The sequence below is a fragment of the Danio aesculapii genome, chromosome 9, assembly GCF_903798145.1.
Source record: "Danio aesculapii chromosome 9, fDanAes4.1, whole genome shotgun sequence".
Classification (NCBI taxonomy): Eukaryota; Metazoa; Chordata; class Actinopteri; order Cypriniformes; family Danionidae; genus Danio; species Danio aesculapii.
Window position 1 is genome coordinate 56,851,118 of NC_079443.1, and position 18,115 is coordinate 56,869,232.

General features: G+C 36.7%; 1 protein-coding gene across 1 annotated transcript in view; it reads right to left on the reverse strand.

The window, feature by feature from the left end:
• Window positions 1–433: 433 nt before the first annotated feature.
• cobll1b (cordon-bleu WH2 repeat protein-like 1b) overlaps window positions 434–18,115 on the reverse strand; it is a 103,898-nt gene continuing 86,216 nt past the window's right edge. Inside the window, exons 3-4 of the mRNA XM_056466096.1 lie at window positions 1,750–1,938; window positions 434–563 (exon numbers count right to left, since the gene is read on the reverse strand). Of these exons, the coding sequence (XP_056322071.1) occupies window positions 434–563; window positions 1,750–1,938 (319 nt within the window). The remainder of the gene's footprint in view (window positions 564–1,749; window positions 1,939–18,115) is intronic.

Genomic DNA, 18,115 nt, shown 5'->3' on the forward strand with positions numbered 1-18,115 from the left:
GTGGGGGAAACCGGAGCATCCGGAGGACACCCATGCCAACACGAGGAGAACATGCAAACTCCACACAGAAATATTCACTGACCCAGCTGAGGCTCAAATCAGCGACCTTCTTGCTGTGAGAAGATCGTGCTACCCACTGTGCTACCGTGAAGCCCAATTATTATTATTATTATTATTATTATTATTATTATTATTATTATTATTATTAAGAACTGAGGATCATTAATTAAATATCATACATTATACATTAATATCTGTCCAACCTGAAGCAAATTCCAAAAATCAGAGGTGAAGTGCTGAGGAGAGAAAGCATCTAAAAACAGACCACAAAGAGCACAGCAAGCCATGTGAGGAACTGATCCAACTGCTGAAATTGATCAACTGTTCAATGATAATCACAAACAGTGTACAGTGATGCAGGATTCCTTGAGCGTCATCTCATTCTCTGCATGTATAACCGAAAGCATGCAAGATTTGGAGCAGGATCTCGGAGAAACGCTGCTCCACCCAGCTGACTCACTGCAATCATCTGATTAGTTTCATAACAGCAATCATCTGAGAATCTGCATGATCTCATATACAGCAAAGCTCAGAGATTAACACCTCACATGCACCAGTCCACAGTCCTCATTGGAAGCAAAGTTGCATAAAATTGCCCCAGCTTTGAGAATTTTTCTGTATAATCATCTTGACCGGTTCAGGTTTTTTGAAGTCCAGAAAGGCAAAGCTGCAAATAAACCAATGTTTGCATCTACTTCATGCTCAAACTGCCATTTTTGCTATGTTTATTCCAGCTTGTTAAATATGAGCCATGTTCAAAAAAGTTGAGGGAACCTGATTACATCATTGTAAACTCTGTAAACTCTGGTGCATTAAAAAAGGGCTGATAATACAGTATTTGAGCATCCATCAGGCCTGCAACTATATATACAGTTGAAGTCAGAATTATTAGCCCCCCTGTTTATTTTTTTCCCCAATTTTTGTTTAATGGAGAGAAGATTTTCTTTAACACATTTCTAAACATAATAGTTTTAATAACTCATCTCTATTAACTGATTTATTTTATCTTTGCCATGATGACAGTAAATAATATTTGACTAGACATTTTTCAAGACACTTCTAAACAGCTTGAAGTGACATTTAAATGCTTAACTAGGTTAATTAGGTTAAGACAAGTCTGTATATATATATATATATATATATATATATATATATATATATATATATATATATAGGGCATCCACTGCGTAAAACATATGCTGGATAAGTTGGCGGTTCATTCCGCTGTGGCGACCCCAGATTAATAAAGGGAATAAGTCGAAAAGAAAATGTATGGCGAAATACACATTAGTAGTAGCAGAGCAACTCTTTACAGTTCATAAAGTAAACCACGGTTGTCGGTGAAAAGGGCAAAAATCATTTTAAGCATAATCTGACAACCTGCTTCATACATTGTGTGCATAATTAGACATTTTGTGCAGTCCGTAGTTGTGCTTTTGCGCATGTGGGTCAGTTTAGGACCATGATCTGTTCACATTGAAAATCTGATATTAGCCACATTTATAACAACACTGTGAACAGCCATGCAAAACAAATCAGATCTGAGAAAAAAATCAGATTTGAGCACTAAGCCTTGCAGAGTGAACATAGCCTGAATGTATACGCGTGCGACTGTTTTTGTTTGTGTAGAAGCTGTTTGTACTGAATGTTTCATATGTAACATGCTCAAAAAAAACAAAACACCCTCACCTGCCGTGGACTGTGGTGGTCTTCTCTGCTCCTCCAGGCAGGATGACGGTGAGCGTCAGCTCCTGCTCCAGCAGACTCTCCGTCTGCTCCATGGCTGGATGAGGGAACACCGGGAGCTTGTGGCTCAGCAGAGGAGCATCCAGACCTGTCAGGACCGGAGGAGGAGGGGCTTTGCTTTTTGTTGATCTCCTAATAAACAAGAAGAAGATAATATCTGTTATAGTTTTCAACATTATGGCTTTTCTAAAAAATAAACCTTGTGTATTGTTCAAATTGACTACCCTTTCGTTATGTTGGTGGCTGTTTTTGACCCATTGACTTCCATTATAATGACATTTTTGATTGCAAAGTCATGACACCATATAATCATGCATTATGACTGTTGGGTGGTTTTCCCAGTTGGGAAGAGGTACAACTTGTACATTTTACTGTTGATCATCAGTTAACAGCATTAACCCTTTAGATAGGCCTGTGCCAAAAAAAAAAGTTTCTGGCTTTTATATGGAGTTCAGTGGAGTAAAATAGCAGATTATAATGTGTTCGGAGAGCCGAGCAGCTTAATTTGATTTTCTCAGACATATCAAAGTAAATACACAAAGGTCTCACGCACACATATGCACTAGGCACATGCACAATACTCCATATAAAAGCAAGAAACTACTATGTATTTATTTATTTTTGCAATGCAACTGATTATCAATATTAAAAACTACAACCTCTACTTCTTCCCAACAGGGAAAACCAACAACAACAAGAATGCATGATTACAGTATATTCTGTCATGGCTTTGCAGTCAAAGAATTTTCTGTATATTTTCTGTATAATGGAAGTCAATGGGGCAAAAACAGCCACCAACATAACGAAAGGGTAGTCAATTTGCCCAAAGTGTTTTGTTGAGTTTTTGAAAATTTTCAAAGCATTTTCCTCAAATATGTGTCAAAATAAGACCAAAATTCATTCCATTTGCTCAAACACAGAGAAAAGCACACAAGTTAAAGGGATAGTTCACTCAAAAATGAATATTTACTGACCATCAAGTGGTTACAAACATTTTGCTCTGCATATAATAAGATATTCAGAAACTTCCATAGTAAGAAAATAAATGTTCAAGATTTCTTCTTCTATTTGTTTAACAGAAGAAAGAAACTCAAACAGGTTTAGAACAGGTGGAGGATGAGTTAATGATGAAGAAAGTTCAGTTTTGGGTAAACCGTCCCTTTAAGAGTTAAAGCGGTCCTATTTTGCTAAAGAAACTTTATATTATCAGACATACTGTGAAAATTAAACATGTGTTAAACATAGGTTGGGAAATATTTAAAAAAGAACAAAAATGCAAAGGGGAGCTTATAATTCTGACTTCAACTGTATATATTATTACTGTGCGTACACACCGAAAGCGGTGAGAGCGTCCAAGGTCGCTCTGGCTGCCCTGGCGACAACGCTGTCTGCCTTCAGCTCCGGTGGCGAATTCGCTACATTGATCTCGTATTTAAAGGAGCCGTTGCAGCATTTCAGTTACATTCCTGCACAAAACATGCTTTCTAGTATGAAAATGTTGCGCACTTCTTAAATTCATTTAACAATGGAAGCTCACGTTGCATGTGGTGTGGCTTTTGCTCCACTTAATTATCCAATGTGTCCATATGCCTGAAATATTTTGAAGCAGCAATACTGTTTTGTACTGTCGCATGAGATTCCTGCTTTTTTAAAGATAAATATATAACGTTACAACATTAAAGCACATCAGTAACTTATTTAATGCATGTTCCTGTAAGAAAACATTGTAAATAATTGAAAATCCGGTGACCGTAATAATCAAACCCTAAGGAATAACTGTGGTCGGAACCAAAGTTCACAGGTCTGTGTTCTCTGAACTCCTCTCAAGCGGTGGACTTCTTCATTCGGATTGCTTGCCGCCGAACCACGTTATAGCTCATTACCATAAAGTTGACTTGATTTCCTCGCCGCTTATCGCCGCCGGCTCTCATTGAAAATGAATGACTTCCAGCTACTTTGACGCTCTCGCCGCTTTCAGTGTGAACGTACGGTTAGACCCCCTGTTTATTTCTGTTCAGTAATGTTAGCACTGCTTCTGACCTCCCTGAAAATCCTGCACTGTAGTCATGAGTTTCTCCAAGAAACAAACACGTGACTATATCCTGAATGTAAGCAAGTAATTCCTGCACCAAAGGGGGCGGAGCTAGGTGGAGTTGTGCTAACATTCGCTGTGTCGTTCATCACTGTTTAAGGTCCTGTGAAGTGCTTTGAAATGTGCATTTTTGTTTATTCAATGTTTGACGTAACCTCAACTGAAAAACAAAGAGAGGGGTGGGACAGAGTAGCCTTTAAAAGAACAGCCAATAGTGTTTTGTTTCATCACAGCTCTGCCAATAAGAAGGGTTGAACTCAAGCACATCAAATAAAAAGCAAATGTGAAGCGTCTTAATGGGGGCGGGGCTTGTCAGATACTAGAGAGCATTTGATTGGTCAGAAGATTTAATGAGAGGTTTGAGGTGAAGTGAAGAAAAACATTGATCCATTTAGGTGGAAGTGATAAACTGCCAGCTTTACATGTTTATATCAGTTTTATAAACGTAAATTCTGTTATTGTTTTGTACCACACTCGCTTATAGATATCCTTAAAGACTAACATACTGATACTAACATCTAAAAAAGTCATTTTAATTTCACTGGACCTGTAAGGGCACCGATGAGCTTGATTCACTACACTGAGTTCAGGACACTGAGTGCAACATGAAAACCTCCTCATTGTACATAAAGCTTATAAACAGCAGCAGCAGAACTAATCCTTTGTCAATAATGTTTTAGTAAGATAACATTTTAGTAAGATCAAAGATTTCATTGATTTCACAGCAAAATATTATGTCTACAGTTAAACTAATGGAAATTTTACTTGTATAAAAAATAATAATAATTAAATAAATCTGTTACAGATGCAACTGTTATGTGCACAACTGGGGTTTTTTTAGCAAAGTTTGATCATCATGTTGATTATTTAGAAACCTTATAAATTGCTGTGGAATAAATGATACAGTGGATGTTATGAGGTTACAAATAGGTTTTAAAAAAAGTAACAATCTTACCTGCTGCCCTCAAACAGACAACACTAAGGGCCCTATCATATACCCGGCGCAATGTGGCGCAAGGTGCGACGCAATAGTTGTTTGCTAGTTTCAGCTTGGCGCAAGAGCCTTTTGACATTTTGCACCACGTCTTTTGCCTTCATCTCGGGGGGCTTTTTCAGTTCTTTCATAACAATTTGCTTTTGTATAATGTTATTATTATTAGCAGTATTATTTATTAAATGCATATTTATATTTGTTTTATTAAAAACAAGCTTTGATTTGCCCACCTGTCAGGTTTTAGACCATATGGGGCACAGCATGTGTATTAGGATATAACTCAGGTTTTTGACCACACTTCATTATTATTGTTCATTTATTCGTTTGCTGGAAATTAGAGCTGAATTTAGAAATAGTTTTGAAACAATTCTTTGCGCTTAATAAACAAAATTAATTATGTATAGGCTAATGGATGTCTGTGCGTATAACACGCTTCCTTATCAGAATCAGAATCAGAATCAGAAAGAGCTTTATTGCCAGGTATGGTCACACATACGAGGAATTTGTTTTCGTGACAGAGCTTCTACAGTGCAACAGGATTACAGAGACAGGACAAAAAACAGAGAATAAATATATTTAGAAAAAATAGAAGTAAGTAGTGAATGCAAATATACAAATTGACAAGTGTATGTACGTGTTTATTACTGTATACAACGTTATATGTGCAGCTGTTATGTGCAAATTGGCATGTAAAGTGTGTTGTTAAATAGGTGTATGTGTGTATAAAAGTGTATAGCAAGTAGTGATCCATGAGAGTGAAAGCGAAAGTAAATAATGAGGAGGCTCATCTCTCATTCTGGCGCTGCAGATGCTCTGTTTAACTGTTTTCTCGCTAGTGAAGTGTTCAGTTTTTCCACTTACAAAGTCCGTCATGTAAATAGCAAATGCGCTACGGCGCGACACAACTGACTCTTAAAGGGAATGGGAGACGAGACTCTGATTGGTTTATTCTCAAAACACAGCTATAACTCATTAAGAGAATAAGCTCAACCCTTTTAGACCATGCGCCATGGCGCAAAGTGGATTTTTCCATCCTCGAATTAGCAAAAGTGGATTCCGACACGCCCTTATTGCTTTTGCTCATGCACTTTGCGCATGGATCGTCAATATAGAGCACTAAATCATCAGTCTGTTTACACATATTTGCTTTGCCCCCCAGGCTGCAGGTCTCTTTGCAACACTATTATTACAGAGGTTTTAACTTTTGAAAACACTAGGCTGACTTAAAATGCAAATAAATGAGCAGCTTTAGTTTGCAAGGAAAATGCAGTAATTGCACTAAAAACGATGCACGATAAAGCCTGAAAGACATCCATTCTTCTCCGCTCAAACAAGCAGCTATTTAATGAGAGGGCTTGGATGCACTTTACACACAAGTCACAAGACACTGGAGTGATGTGATTCATTCATTCCAGCACACCAGGACTGAGGATCTCTTTACATGTAGGAAGCATTGAGAATGTCAGTTTTGAGTCTCTTATGCTCACTAGTAAGGATGTACTTTTGGAGGGCCTAAATTATAAGTATTTTTACAATTACAAGGGCAGCACGGTGGCTCAGTGGTTAGTACAGTCGCCTCACAGCAAGAAAGTCGCTGGTTCGAGTCCAGGTTGGGTCAGTTGGCATATTTGTGTGGAGTTTGCATGTTCTCCCCGTGTTGGTGTGGGTTTCCTCCGGATGCTCCGGTTCCCCCACAGTCCAAACTGAGACATGTGCTATAGGTGTATTGGGTAAGCTAAATTGGCTGTGTATGTATGTATCCTCCAGACTGGGGGTTGAACGTTGGGCTAACAACTCATGTCAAAAACTAGGCGTTACGAAACACCAATATGGTGCGGCTAAACATCAACTTCGATATAAAGCCCTGAGAGTATGCAAGTAGATTCTGTGAGTTAAAAGCTGAGCATCCTTTATAAAGTCCTCAAAGTTCCATGACCCTTTAGAAATCATTTTTATCTGTTGATTTGATCCTCAAGATAAAATCAGTTGCTAAAATTGACCTTTTTTTGTCCTGCTGAACACTACATTGGGCTGATCAAGATTGTAAACACTAATGCATGCTATAAAACAATACTGAGACAGATTTAATAATGCATAATGTGCTATTGCCACATTTTGGCACCATGCACAGCTAGTTTGCTATTTAGAGTATCACTTTATATTTATAGTTAGAAATTCTGTCCATTTTTGAGTCTCTTATGCTCATCAAGGATGGATTTATTTAGTCAAAATTGAAGTTATAATTTGTCATTTATTTATTTAACAGGGACAATGCTCATTAATAAACAGTGAAACTAAATAAGCCAGAGTTAGCCACAAGGGCTAATTTTCATCTGTTGCCCCCTGCCAGATTTTAAAAGGCAACCTAAAATAAAAAAAAACACATCACACATACAAAAACAGTAAAGTTGCATATGACAAAGGGATAAAACATGTAATAAGAATTTCTTAAAATGTAAGACAAAAGAATTACACATGATTACAAACTTGATTTGCTTTTAGCCATTTCTTTAACTTCTATTTAAAAGTTGAATAATTTGTAACACCCCTTAACTCAATGGGAAGTGTGTTCCAAAAATGACTGGCTCTAACTGAGAAGACTGATGTAAAAGTTGTACGTCTGAACGGCACAGCACAGTCTCCCCTGGTAACAGATCGTGTTGCTTGACCATTATTGTTCTTGTGTGTTACAAACTCACATAAAGGGTGTGGAGCATATCCATTTAAAATCTTAAAAATCAAACAAGCATCAGCCAAATATTTCATATTATCAAAGCTCAATAAATAATGTTTTTGTATTATATTACAATGATGAGACCTAATAGACTTCTGATCAAATACTTTAAGTGCCTGTTTATAAAGTGATTCAATTGATTTTAAAACCGTTTTACTTGCGTGTGACCAACTAGTAAGACAATATGTAATATGAGAAAAAATCATGGAGTGCATAAAAAGTTTTGCTGCTTCATTAGTCAAGTAAGGTCGTACATGCCTGACGTTGGCCAGATTACATTTAACAATTTTACTGACCTTCTTGGCATGCTTTTGGAATATCAATTGTGAATCTAAAATTAGACTTAAATATTTAAAATCAGAGACAACCCTGAGCTTTTCTCTTTTAACGAATACATCAGGAAGATGGGTACCTGTCAATGATTGTGAGAAAAACATACAAACCGTTTTAAAAAGTACATAATTACAATTAAAATGTGTGTACTTTTTAGCATTACAATTTAAATTGTTATTTATTTCTATGAGGCGAAGCTGAATTTTCAGCATCATTATTTCAGTCTTCAAAGTCACATGATTCTTTAGAAATCTGTTGATTTGATGCTCAAGAAACATTTCTTTGTTGCAAAATGTTGCTTTGATGCTCAACACTTTTCTTTCATGTCCTGCTGAACACTATATTGGGCTGATCGAGATTGTAAACAATAATGCATGCTATAAAACAATGCTGAAACAGCTTTGCATAATACATAATGCATTGCTAGCACATTTTGGCATGAACAACTAGTTAGCTTTGAGTATCTTTTCACATTTATAGCAAGCCTTGAGAAATTGTCACTTTTTCAGCTTTGAGTCTCTTATGCTGATCAGGGATGCATTTATTTGGTGAAATTATTATTACAATTAAAATGAGTGTACTTTTTAGCATTACATTTTAAATTGTAATTTATTTCTACGAGGCGAAGCTGAATTTTCAGCATCATTATTCCAGTCTTCAAAGTCAAATGATTCCGTAGAAATCTGTTTATTTGATGCTCAAGAAACATTTCTTTGTTGCAAAGTGTTGCTTTGAGGCTCAACACTGTTTTTTTTCGTGTCCTGCTGAACACTACATTGGGCTGATCGAGACTGAAAACAATAATGCATGCTATAAAACAATACCGAGACAGATTTAATAATGCATACTGTACTGTTGGCACATTTTGGGACATAAACTATGCACAGCTAGTTAGCTTTGAGTACATCTATAGCGAGAATTGAGAAATTCTATCACTTTTTCAGCTTTGAATCTTATCAGTCCTTAAAGTCACATGATTAATTCATTTATTTTCCTTTCCCTTTATTAATCTGGGGTCGCCACAGCGGAATGAACCACCAACTTATCCAGCCGCATGTTTTACACAGCGGATGCCCTTCCAGCGGCAACCCAGCATTGGGAAACACGAATACACTCTTGCATTTACACACATACACTACAGGCAATTTAGTTTATTCAATTCACTTATGGCACATGTGTTTGGACTGTGGGGGAAACCGGAGCACCCGTAGGAAACCCACGAAAACACGGGGAGAACATGCAGACTCCACACAGAAATGCCAACTGACCCAGCCGGAACTCGAACCAGCGACCTTCTTGTGCCACCATGCCACCAGTCACATGTTTCTTTAATTTATTTTATTAGTTTATTTAATGCTCAAGAAACATTTCTTTAGTTGCTTAAACGTAGCTCTGATGCTCACAAAACATTTTTTTGTCCTGTAACACAACATTGTAAACACTAAAGCATGCTACAAAACAATGCTGAGGCACACATAACTTTACATAATGCATACTGTACTGTGGGCACATAATCCATTCACAGCTAGTTAGCTCTGAGTATCTCTTTACATTTATAGCGAGCACTGAGAAATTCTGTCACTTTTTTATCTTTGAGTCTCTTATGCTCACCAGGGATGTGTTTATTTGCTCTTCATTTAAATTATTATTACAATTAAAAATGTGTGTACTTTTAAGCAGCATATTTTAAATAGCTATTTATTTTTGTGAGGCAAAGCTGAGTTTTCTGCAGCATTATTTCAGTCCCCAAACAAAAGCAAAAAAGGTGCTTCTGATGCTCAAGGAACTTCCGGGAGACTTGGGATGTCTGAATATCACGTTTAACAACTGTAGTGAGACACAATCCAGCGGTACATCCTTGATAAACTGTCTGACGTGCACTGCTCACTGGAGCTCAGACGTGCGCATGACAGTGTGTGTGTGTGTGGTCACGTGATGTGCGTTTTCAGCGGACGGAGGGCTGTTCAGAAATGCTAGGTAAAACACGGTGTGGATGTGGATCATTTTCGTTCTAAAATGCCATTTTAAAACTAAGACGTATTAGTGTAAACAGGGCATAAGTGTGTATTTTTCGCGAGCGGGTTTGCGATGGGGGCGGGGCGGAGGATCGGCGATGCCGGCTCAGCATCGTATTGTCTATTGGCCATCAGCGATGGCATTGTCTATCAGCCCAACCCTAATTGTACTCACTGCTCTAAAATATATTCTTTTTTAATGTCTGGGTAAAAACTAAAACTTTTTTTTCCCTTTGAAAACAATATATTCTTGTTTTTTGAAAGATTTATGATATTTTGGAGCAGTAAACATGTCCAGCTATTTAATTCGAATGAATCATTGACTACTTCTGTCTTCATTTGTTTCAAAAACGCAGGTTTCTTTACCATTTAAAACAGCATCTTTGGGTATTTTTTCTGCTGGAGATACTGTTCTAAAAAACTAAAAATAAATGTAAATAAAAAAATCTTACATATACCTTAGGAACCGTATTACAGAAAATTATGGTGGTATTAAAACATTGACTTTTCCAAACCGGTGTATACCTTGAAAACGGTTATCATTCCCATGCCTAGTAGACTACATTTTGGCACATAATGTGCAGCTAGTCTATTTACATCCATGCAAACGAGATGTTTCAAGTCTTTGAATAAGCCATTTTTGGATGCTGTACTTCTACATAAATGCACTATTTGCATGTGAAATAAACACCCAAACTGCAGGGCTCCAGCTCTGCTATTGTGCCAAATTTAACCCAATCCTCATTCAAGAACAAAAAAAATGCTATCTTTGGGCATGCAACAGTACATCACTAGTGCAGCACTCTTTAAACAGCCACCTTTGTACTTTTATGTCACCTAAAAGCTGTGCTTTATCACATTGTGTTAGTAATATGTGACCCTGAACCACAAAGTTGCACTAGCATATTTTTGGCAAAAGCCAATAACATGATGTATGGTAAAATGATCGATTTTTTTTTTTGAGAGGTGGCATGGTTGCTCAGTGGTTAGCACTGTCATCTCACAGCACGAAGGTCGCTGGTTCGAGTCCAGACTGTGCCAGTTGGCATGTTCTCCCCGTGTTGGCATGGCATTTGCAAAAAACATATGACGGAATAACTGGCGGTTCATTTCGCTGTGGTGACCTCCGAAATAGAGACTAAGCCGAATTAAAATGAATGAATGAATATTCAAATTTGAATATTAATTTAAGATACATGAAGACAATTTATAAACTCCCTACTGTCAATATATGAATATTCTGGACTCATTGGAGTAGTATTATGCATTAAAAACAGCACAATTTGATTGAATTATTTTCTCAATATTTAGATCTCAAATAGATTTCAAATGGTGATATCTCAGCCAAGTATTATCCTATTCTGACAAACTAAACATTAAAGGGCTACTTAGGTTACCCCTTTTTCTTGATTTAAGGTAAGTCTTTTATCTCTCCAGAATGTGTCTGTAAAGTTTCAGCTCAAAAAACACATCAGATTATTTATTATAGCTTTCAGAAGTTTCTATTTTATAGCTCGAAGCATCAGGTAGCGTTTTTTTGTGAACTGTGCCTTTAAGGCTAGTCCTTCAAGCCCACAGTTTCCACATGCCTGTCAGTGTCCCTCAATCTTCTCCCTTCAAACCACAAGACAGACAAGAAGGAAGCAGATCTCAATTAATATTTGTGAGAAATACTACAGTAAGAACTTTGATAATTAAAGTTTGTGAGAAATTAATGTTTTTTTTTGTCAATTTTCAACGTTGGTTTGTCAATTAACGTTTGTGAGAAATACTACAGTAAGAACTTTTGATACCAATGAGTATTTGATCTATTTGTTGTGGCGTTGCAATGATGAGTCAAACACAATGTCGTTACAAAGTTCACGCACACACACGCGCACACACGCGCACACGCACAGTTTTGCACTCTTTCTGCACGCAAATGTGACAGGATACAGGTTAATATCCACTGCTATATGGACATTCATTCATTCATTCATTTTCTTGTCGACTTAGTCCCTTTATTAATCCGGGGTCACCACAGCAGAATGAACCGCCAACTTATCCAGCACGTTTTTACTCAGCGGAAGCCCTGCCAGCCGCAACCCATCTCTGAGAAACATCCACACACACTCATACACTATGGACAATTTAGCCTACCCAATTCACCTGTACCACATGTCTTTGGACTGTGGGGGAAACCGGAGCACCTGGAGGAAAGCCACAAGGAGAACATGCAAACTCCACACAGAAACGCCAACTGACCCAGCTGGGGCTCGATCAGGGTCCCTTTTATCCGTCAAAACCCTATTTTCTGGTCTAGGGTCTCATATACACTTTTATGCACTACTATAAACTTTTTTTTAAAAAAGGTCATATTAAGGGTTACAGCAATTGTACAGCCCTAAAGGTATCCTTTTTCTGACAGTTCATGTTTGCAAATCCTCCATATACTCATAAAACAATGCATGCTGAGGCACGCCACTGGAAACCTCATGCTTATTTATAACACAGAGCTATGGAAATGTACACCTTTTCCTCATTCTACTCTTCTTCTATTGCTTAAGAATAACAGTCTCCATCCTACATCCTCCACATTACCTCACCAATACTGGACAGGTCAAATAAGTGTTATGAGGAGTAGCTGTGGTCATATAAATAACCAAGAGTTAAAAATAACCCAAGAGTTAAAAAGTTGAGTTTTATCATTTTTGAATTCATTCATCTGATTTCTAAGTCTGGCGAGAGCATTGTTAGCTTAGCTTAGCATAAGTCATTAAATTGGATTAGACCGTTAGCATCTTGCTCAACAAAAACAACAAAAAAAGAAAGTCTCTTGATTTTCATTTAAAAGCTTGACTCTTCTGTACAGTAGTTACACTGCGTACTAAGAGCGATTGAAAACAAAGAGTTGTTATTTTCTAGGTCAGTATAACTTAAATTAAAATTAAATTAAAACATCAATTTAAAAAGTAATTTGATTTGATTTAAAATCTTTTTTCTCAATATTAAGTAGCCTACACAAAGTTCACTTCTGCACCCTTTGCTGAAGTTTAGACTTCGCATGTTTAATATGGAAAATAAACTCCCGAGGACACGTCAGGTAAATCTTCAAAAGGAATAGTGTAGGCTACTTTATAACCTCATTTGCATCACTCTGGCTACACTGATATCAACAATAAAATAAAAAAATAATAAATAAGGAACTGTCTATTGTCCTTTTGATATCAACCAATTAACAGACCCCAAGAATGTTGAGGCGTCGTGTAGCTTCATATTTATACGAGTGTCATCTTCACTGTTTGCATATTTATAACAAAATGGAGCCTAAAACCGAACTGCCTCCTTTCATTTACAGTGAAAAATACGAAATGCACCCAGTCTCTTTTGCTGAATATCAGTTTTAATATTCAATAATGACCATTATAAAAGTATAACATACACTATGTTTATACATTATAGGAAATAAAAGCAAGCAATCAGTCAATGTGCAGAATCAGTGTACGCTGTTACATTAATTATTAACTTATCTTTGCGCCCAACCAAAACCCGTTACCTGAGAACAAGTAATAGATTCAAAAGACCAAAGTCGGGAAATATGTTGTTAGATCTAGACAACAAGATGAATTAAATATCACGTTTAACAACTATAGTGAGATTAGATCCAGCGGTAGATTCTTAATGAACTGTCTGACATGCACTGCTCTCACCTGGGGAGGTGTGCTCTAAGCACCTGCTGACTGCCTGGAGCTCTGACAACTGCAAATGCTGCAGGGCATGCCAGAGTGTGTGTGTGTATGGTCACGTGATGTGTGCTTTCAGTGGTATAGTGTGGATGGAGAGTTGTTCAGAAACGCTGGGTGAAACGCCAGTGTGGACGTGGACGTGGACCTTTTTAAAACTGAAACGGGCCTGAGATAAGCTAAAAGAGCCCACACCAGATTCAGTTGAAGGGAATAAAAGTATGGTAAAACTCAACCGTTTAACACTGTGGGAGTTGAAAAATGAGCCTATTTCCAAAATAAAAGAAAGAAAACAATGGGGTAATGTTCCTTTAAGATTATAAAAGGCAACTTTTTGCTGCCCAATTTGAAATAATAGGTCACACTTTGTTTTGATGGTCTGTTTGGTCACTGCAACTAATTCTCATTAGATTATAAGTAGACTGTTAGGTTGAGGTTAGGGTTAGTGTAAGTTCACATGTACTTGCAAAGTTTCTTATAGTCAGTTAAATATCTGTTGAACGAGCAGAATCAGCATATATTAAGCAGACAGTCTACTAATACTCAAATGGACCATCAAAATTACCAACTAATGCTCTTTTTGGACTGGGAGGAGGTTTGGGATGAAACCTTACAGTAAAAGACCAAAATATAACCCCTTTAAATTTAATTAGGCTAAGCACTACACAACACCATCCAAAACTGTTGCTCAATGTGCTCATTTTGTAGGTTACAGGGTACTGAACTGAATCAGGCCGTGTTACACCATGTGAAGCAGAAGGGCTCTGTTTGAAAGTCAAATTAATCCAAATATGACAGCCCCAGAGAGATCAGAAAATGACTGAACGTTCTGTTCTGCAATAACAACGCTCCACTTAGAGGTGGCCATCAGAAACACAATAAATCCCAAAAAGAAATACTAACACTGTTCACTAATGTCTCTCAGCAACAGATCATATTTTATAACAAATACCTGATTTATTTTTGACTCATGAGATCCCCTGAGCATAGTTGTGGATAGGCTAGGCCTGAGGAAAAGAGTGTAAACATTCAGGATGTTGGGAAAGCCCCTGTAATGTGTGCATTAGCATGCCATGCTATGTTCGAGTGGGCAGTGGTAAGCCAAAGTAAACATGAGGCTTTCTGACATGGTAAGCAGACACGTTCATGACTTTCATAACAGTGCTTCATATTGCAAATTATTAGCCGAGAAATATATTTTCAAATATTTCTCAAATGACGATTAACACAGCAAGGAATTTTTTACCGTATTTCCTATAGTATTTGTTCTTCTGGAGAAAGTAAATTTGTTTTATTTCGGCTAGAATAAAAGCAGTTTTTAACTTTATAAACACAATCTTAAGGTCAATATTATTCAGGGTTTCTGCAGGTTTCTTCAACAAGTCAAATTTAAGACTTTAAGACCATTATGAATGAAGACTTTCACATGGCAAAATGCAAAGGATTTTTTTGTAAAGGCCAGTGAATTTTATTTTCACTTTCCCTCTTTAAAATTAAAATTCTGTCATTTCTTAGCCACATATTTTAAAAAAGTAGTCGAAACAAGCAAACTCCAGTTATATACATATATATTTTTATTAGCATCACTTTTCTATAATAAATACTTTTCTATAATAAATTAAACCATTTACTAAACTATATATATATATATATATATATATATATATATATATATATATATATATATATATATATATATATATATATATATATATATATATAATACTAAACTATCATAAATTAAATGGGCTCCATGCACAGCTAGAGTTTTAAAGCCAACAATAAACTTCCGGTGAAAGCTTAATGTGATTTCAATTTCACAAGGTTGTTTTTACAGCATCAATGTTGTAACGCAATTAAAATACATTCATTTAAATAGACTGAAGCATTTATTTAGTTGTTCAAGCATAAAACGAGATAAAGTTAACAGCTAGTGCCGTCATTAGCAATAGGCTAGCGCATAAATTTCACTGAAAATACTGTGGTAAAATAAGCTGTCATATTTTAAAGACACGGCGGGGGGGAATTGAAATTTAATGAAGTGTTTCTTGTCCTGTCTGAGACCCACTTTATATTGAATATCTAACAGGCAGTGAAGATCGCTGATTTTTAAAGAAACCAGATCTTAAACATCACAATTTTGTAATGGAAAGACAGTTCACTGGTGGCCCTTGGACTGCCTTGGACGAAAATTAAAAGTCTGTGTGCGTATAGCCTATTTATGTATTAATTAATTCATGAAGAACTTTCAAACCAATTTTTTTGTAGAGATGTAAGGAAGATTATTAAACCATATTGCTAAATAGGGTTAATGAATTCTACTTTTGTTGAATGTTTTCTTTGATTATTATTAGATTATTATTGGATTGTTGGTTGTACTGATTGAGTAGCTTTACATGGACAAAGGAAAATTAAGAAAATTAATTAATTATTTAAGACCTACAACACCATAATTCAGTGAAAATAAGACCTCTTAAGGCCTAAAATATTGTTTTTGAAGTTTAAGACATTTTAAGATCCTGTGGATACCCCGTTATTAGCCCCCTTAAGGAATATATTTTATTTTGATTGTTGACAGAACAAACCATTGTTATACGATGAATTTCCTAATTACTCTAACTTGCCTAATTAACCTAATTAAGCCTTTAAATGTCACTTTAAGCTGAATACTAGTATCTTAAAAAAAATATCTAGTCAAATATTATTTACTGTCATCATGACAAGGATAAAAGAAATCAGTTATAAAAAATATGATGTTTAGAAATGTGTTAAAAATACTTATTTCCTTGAAACAGAAATGGGGGGGGGGACACAGGGGGCTAATAATAATTCTGAATTCGAATGTACATCTGAAAAATAATCTGGATACAGTATCATATACAATTTTCTCTAGAAGTGCCGCAGCTCATCTAATCAGAATTTAAAGTGTGCACAAGGCAACCCAAGAATGCATTAAACGTGCTGTATGTATGTTTTTGACTATTATAAAGCATAAAAATACCATAGCATGTTTCTTAAATATATGACAACATATTAAGTGAGCATATTTGTTTATCTAAAAAAAAAAAAACAATGTTGAAGTCAGATATTCTCCTTTGAAAATGTGCGTTCCGTGCTGAAATATCTGTGTTTGTTTGGGTCTCTATAACCAGCCCACTGCCAGTTTGCCTATTTATATTTCAGCACCCTGGGTGACCTTGGTGGAAAACACACTGTATTTTATTTCAGTCATGATAAAGGTGGTGGACCTTGGTGGAAAACACACTGTATTTTATTTCAGTCATGATGAAGGCGGTCTCAACCAACAATGCGACCCCTGGAGGACAGTAGCAGCCTCCGAAATAAGATGCAGATTCAGAGATTTAAAAATCTGCATGAGGTGGTTATTAACGTGCAAACAACGCAAATATTACAACATAAAGATTAGCTTATTAGCTTACAGTGTAAGGTTTGATCTTCAGGCATGCTTGCTCCTATTGGTGTCATCAATCTGGCAACTTGTGTGTGCATCGAATCAGAGGAGGGGTCGTGGGAGATAGAAAGAAAAAAAAAACACACCATCCAATACTTATTATTTAAACTGCACTGCCTAATTCATTCAGTCATTCATTTTCCTTTTCGGCTTAGTCCCTTTATTCATCAGGGGTCGCCACAGCGGAATGAACCGCCAACTTATACAGCATATGTTTTAAACAGCGGATGCCCTTCCAGCAGCAACCCATCACTGGGAAACACCCATACACACACACATACACTACGGCCAATTTAGTTTGTCCAATTCACCTATAGCGCATGTGTTTGGATTGTGGGGGAAACTGGAGCACCCTGAGAAAACGAACACTGGGAGAACATGCAAACTCTACACAGAAATGCCCAGCTTGGACTCGAACCAGCGACCTTCTTGCTGTGAGGTGACAGTGCTAACCACTGAGCCACCGTGTCGCCCAATGCCTAATTAATAAAATGTCAATCCAACATACTGCACCTATAAGACAAAACAAATAGTACCTTTCCATCTTGCATCCGTTTCTACCTGAAATGACTCTCACGAGCTGTGGAATTTAAATGAATATGAAATGACTTTTAATAGTGTTTTCAAACAGCATGTAGAGCGTCATATCAGCTGACAAACCCTCATTCAGACACCTGCGCAAACATCAGCCCAGACACCGCATGCACAACGCTGATATTTCAAGGTTTCACAACCGTCTGCCTCTTTAACCATAACAGCTTTATCAAACCTCCCTGCAGTTTTTCAATACTGTAATGGATATTCTCCAGGTAGTACTTCATGGTTAGCAGTGATATATATTTAAAGTTGTATTAGTCTAGCGCATCCAACTTTAACTTCATACAGTATAAAGATGTAAAGCACACCACATCTTTATATGGAAAAATTGGTTTTCAATTGAAAGCGCA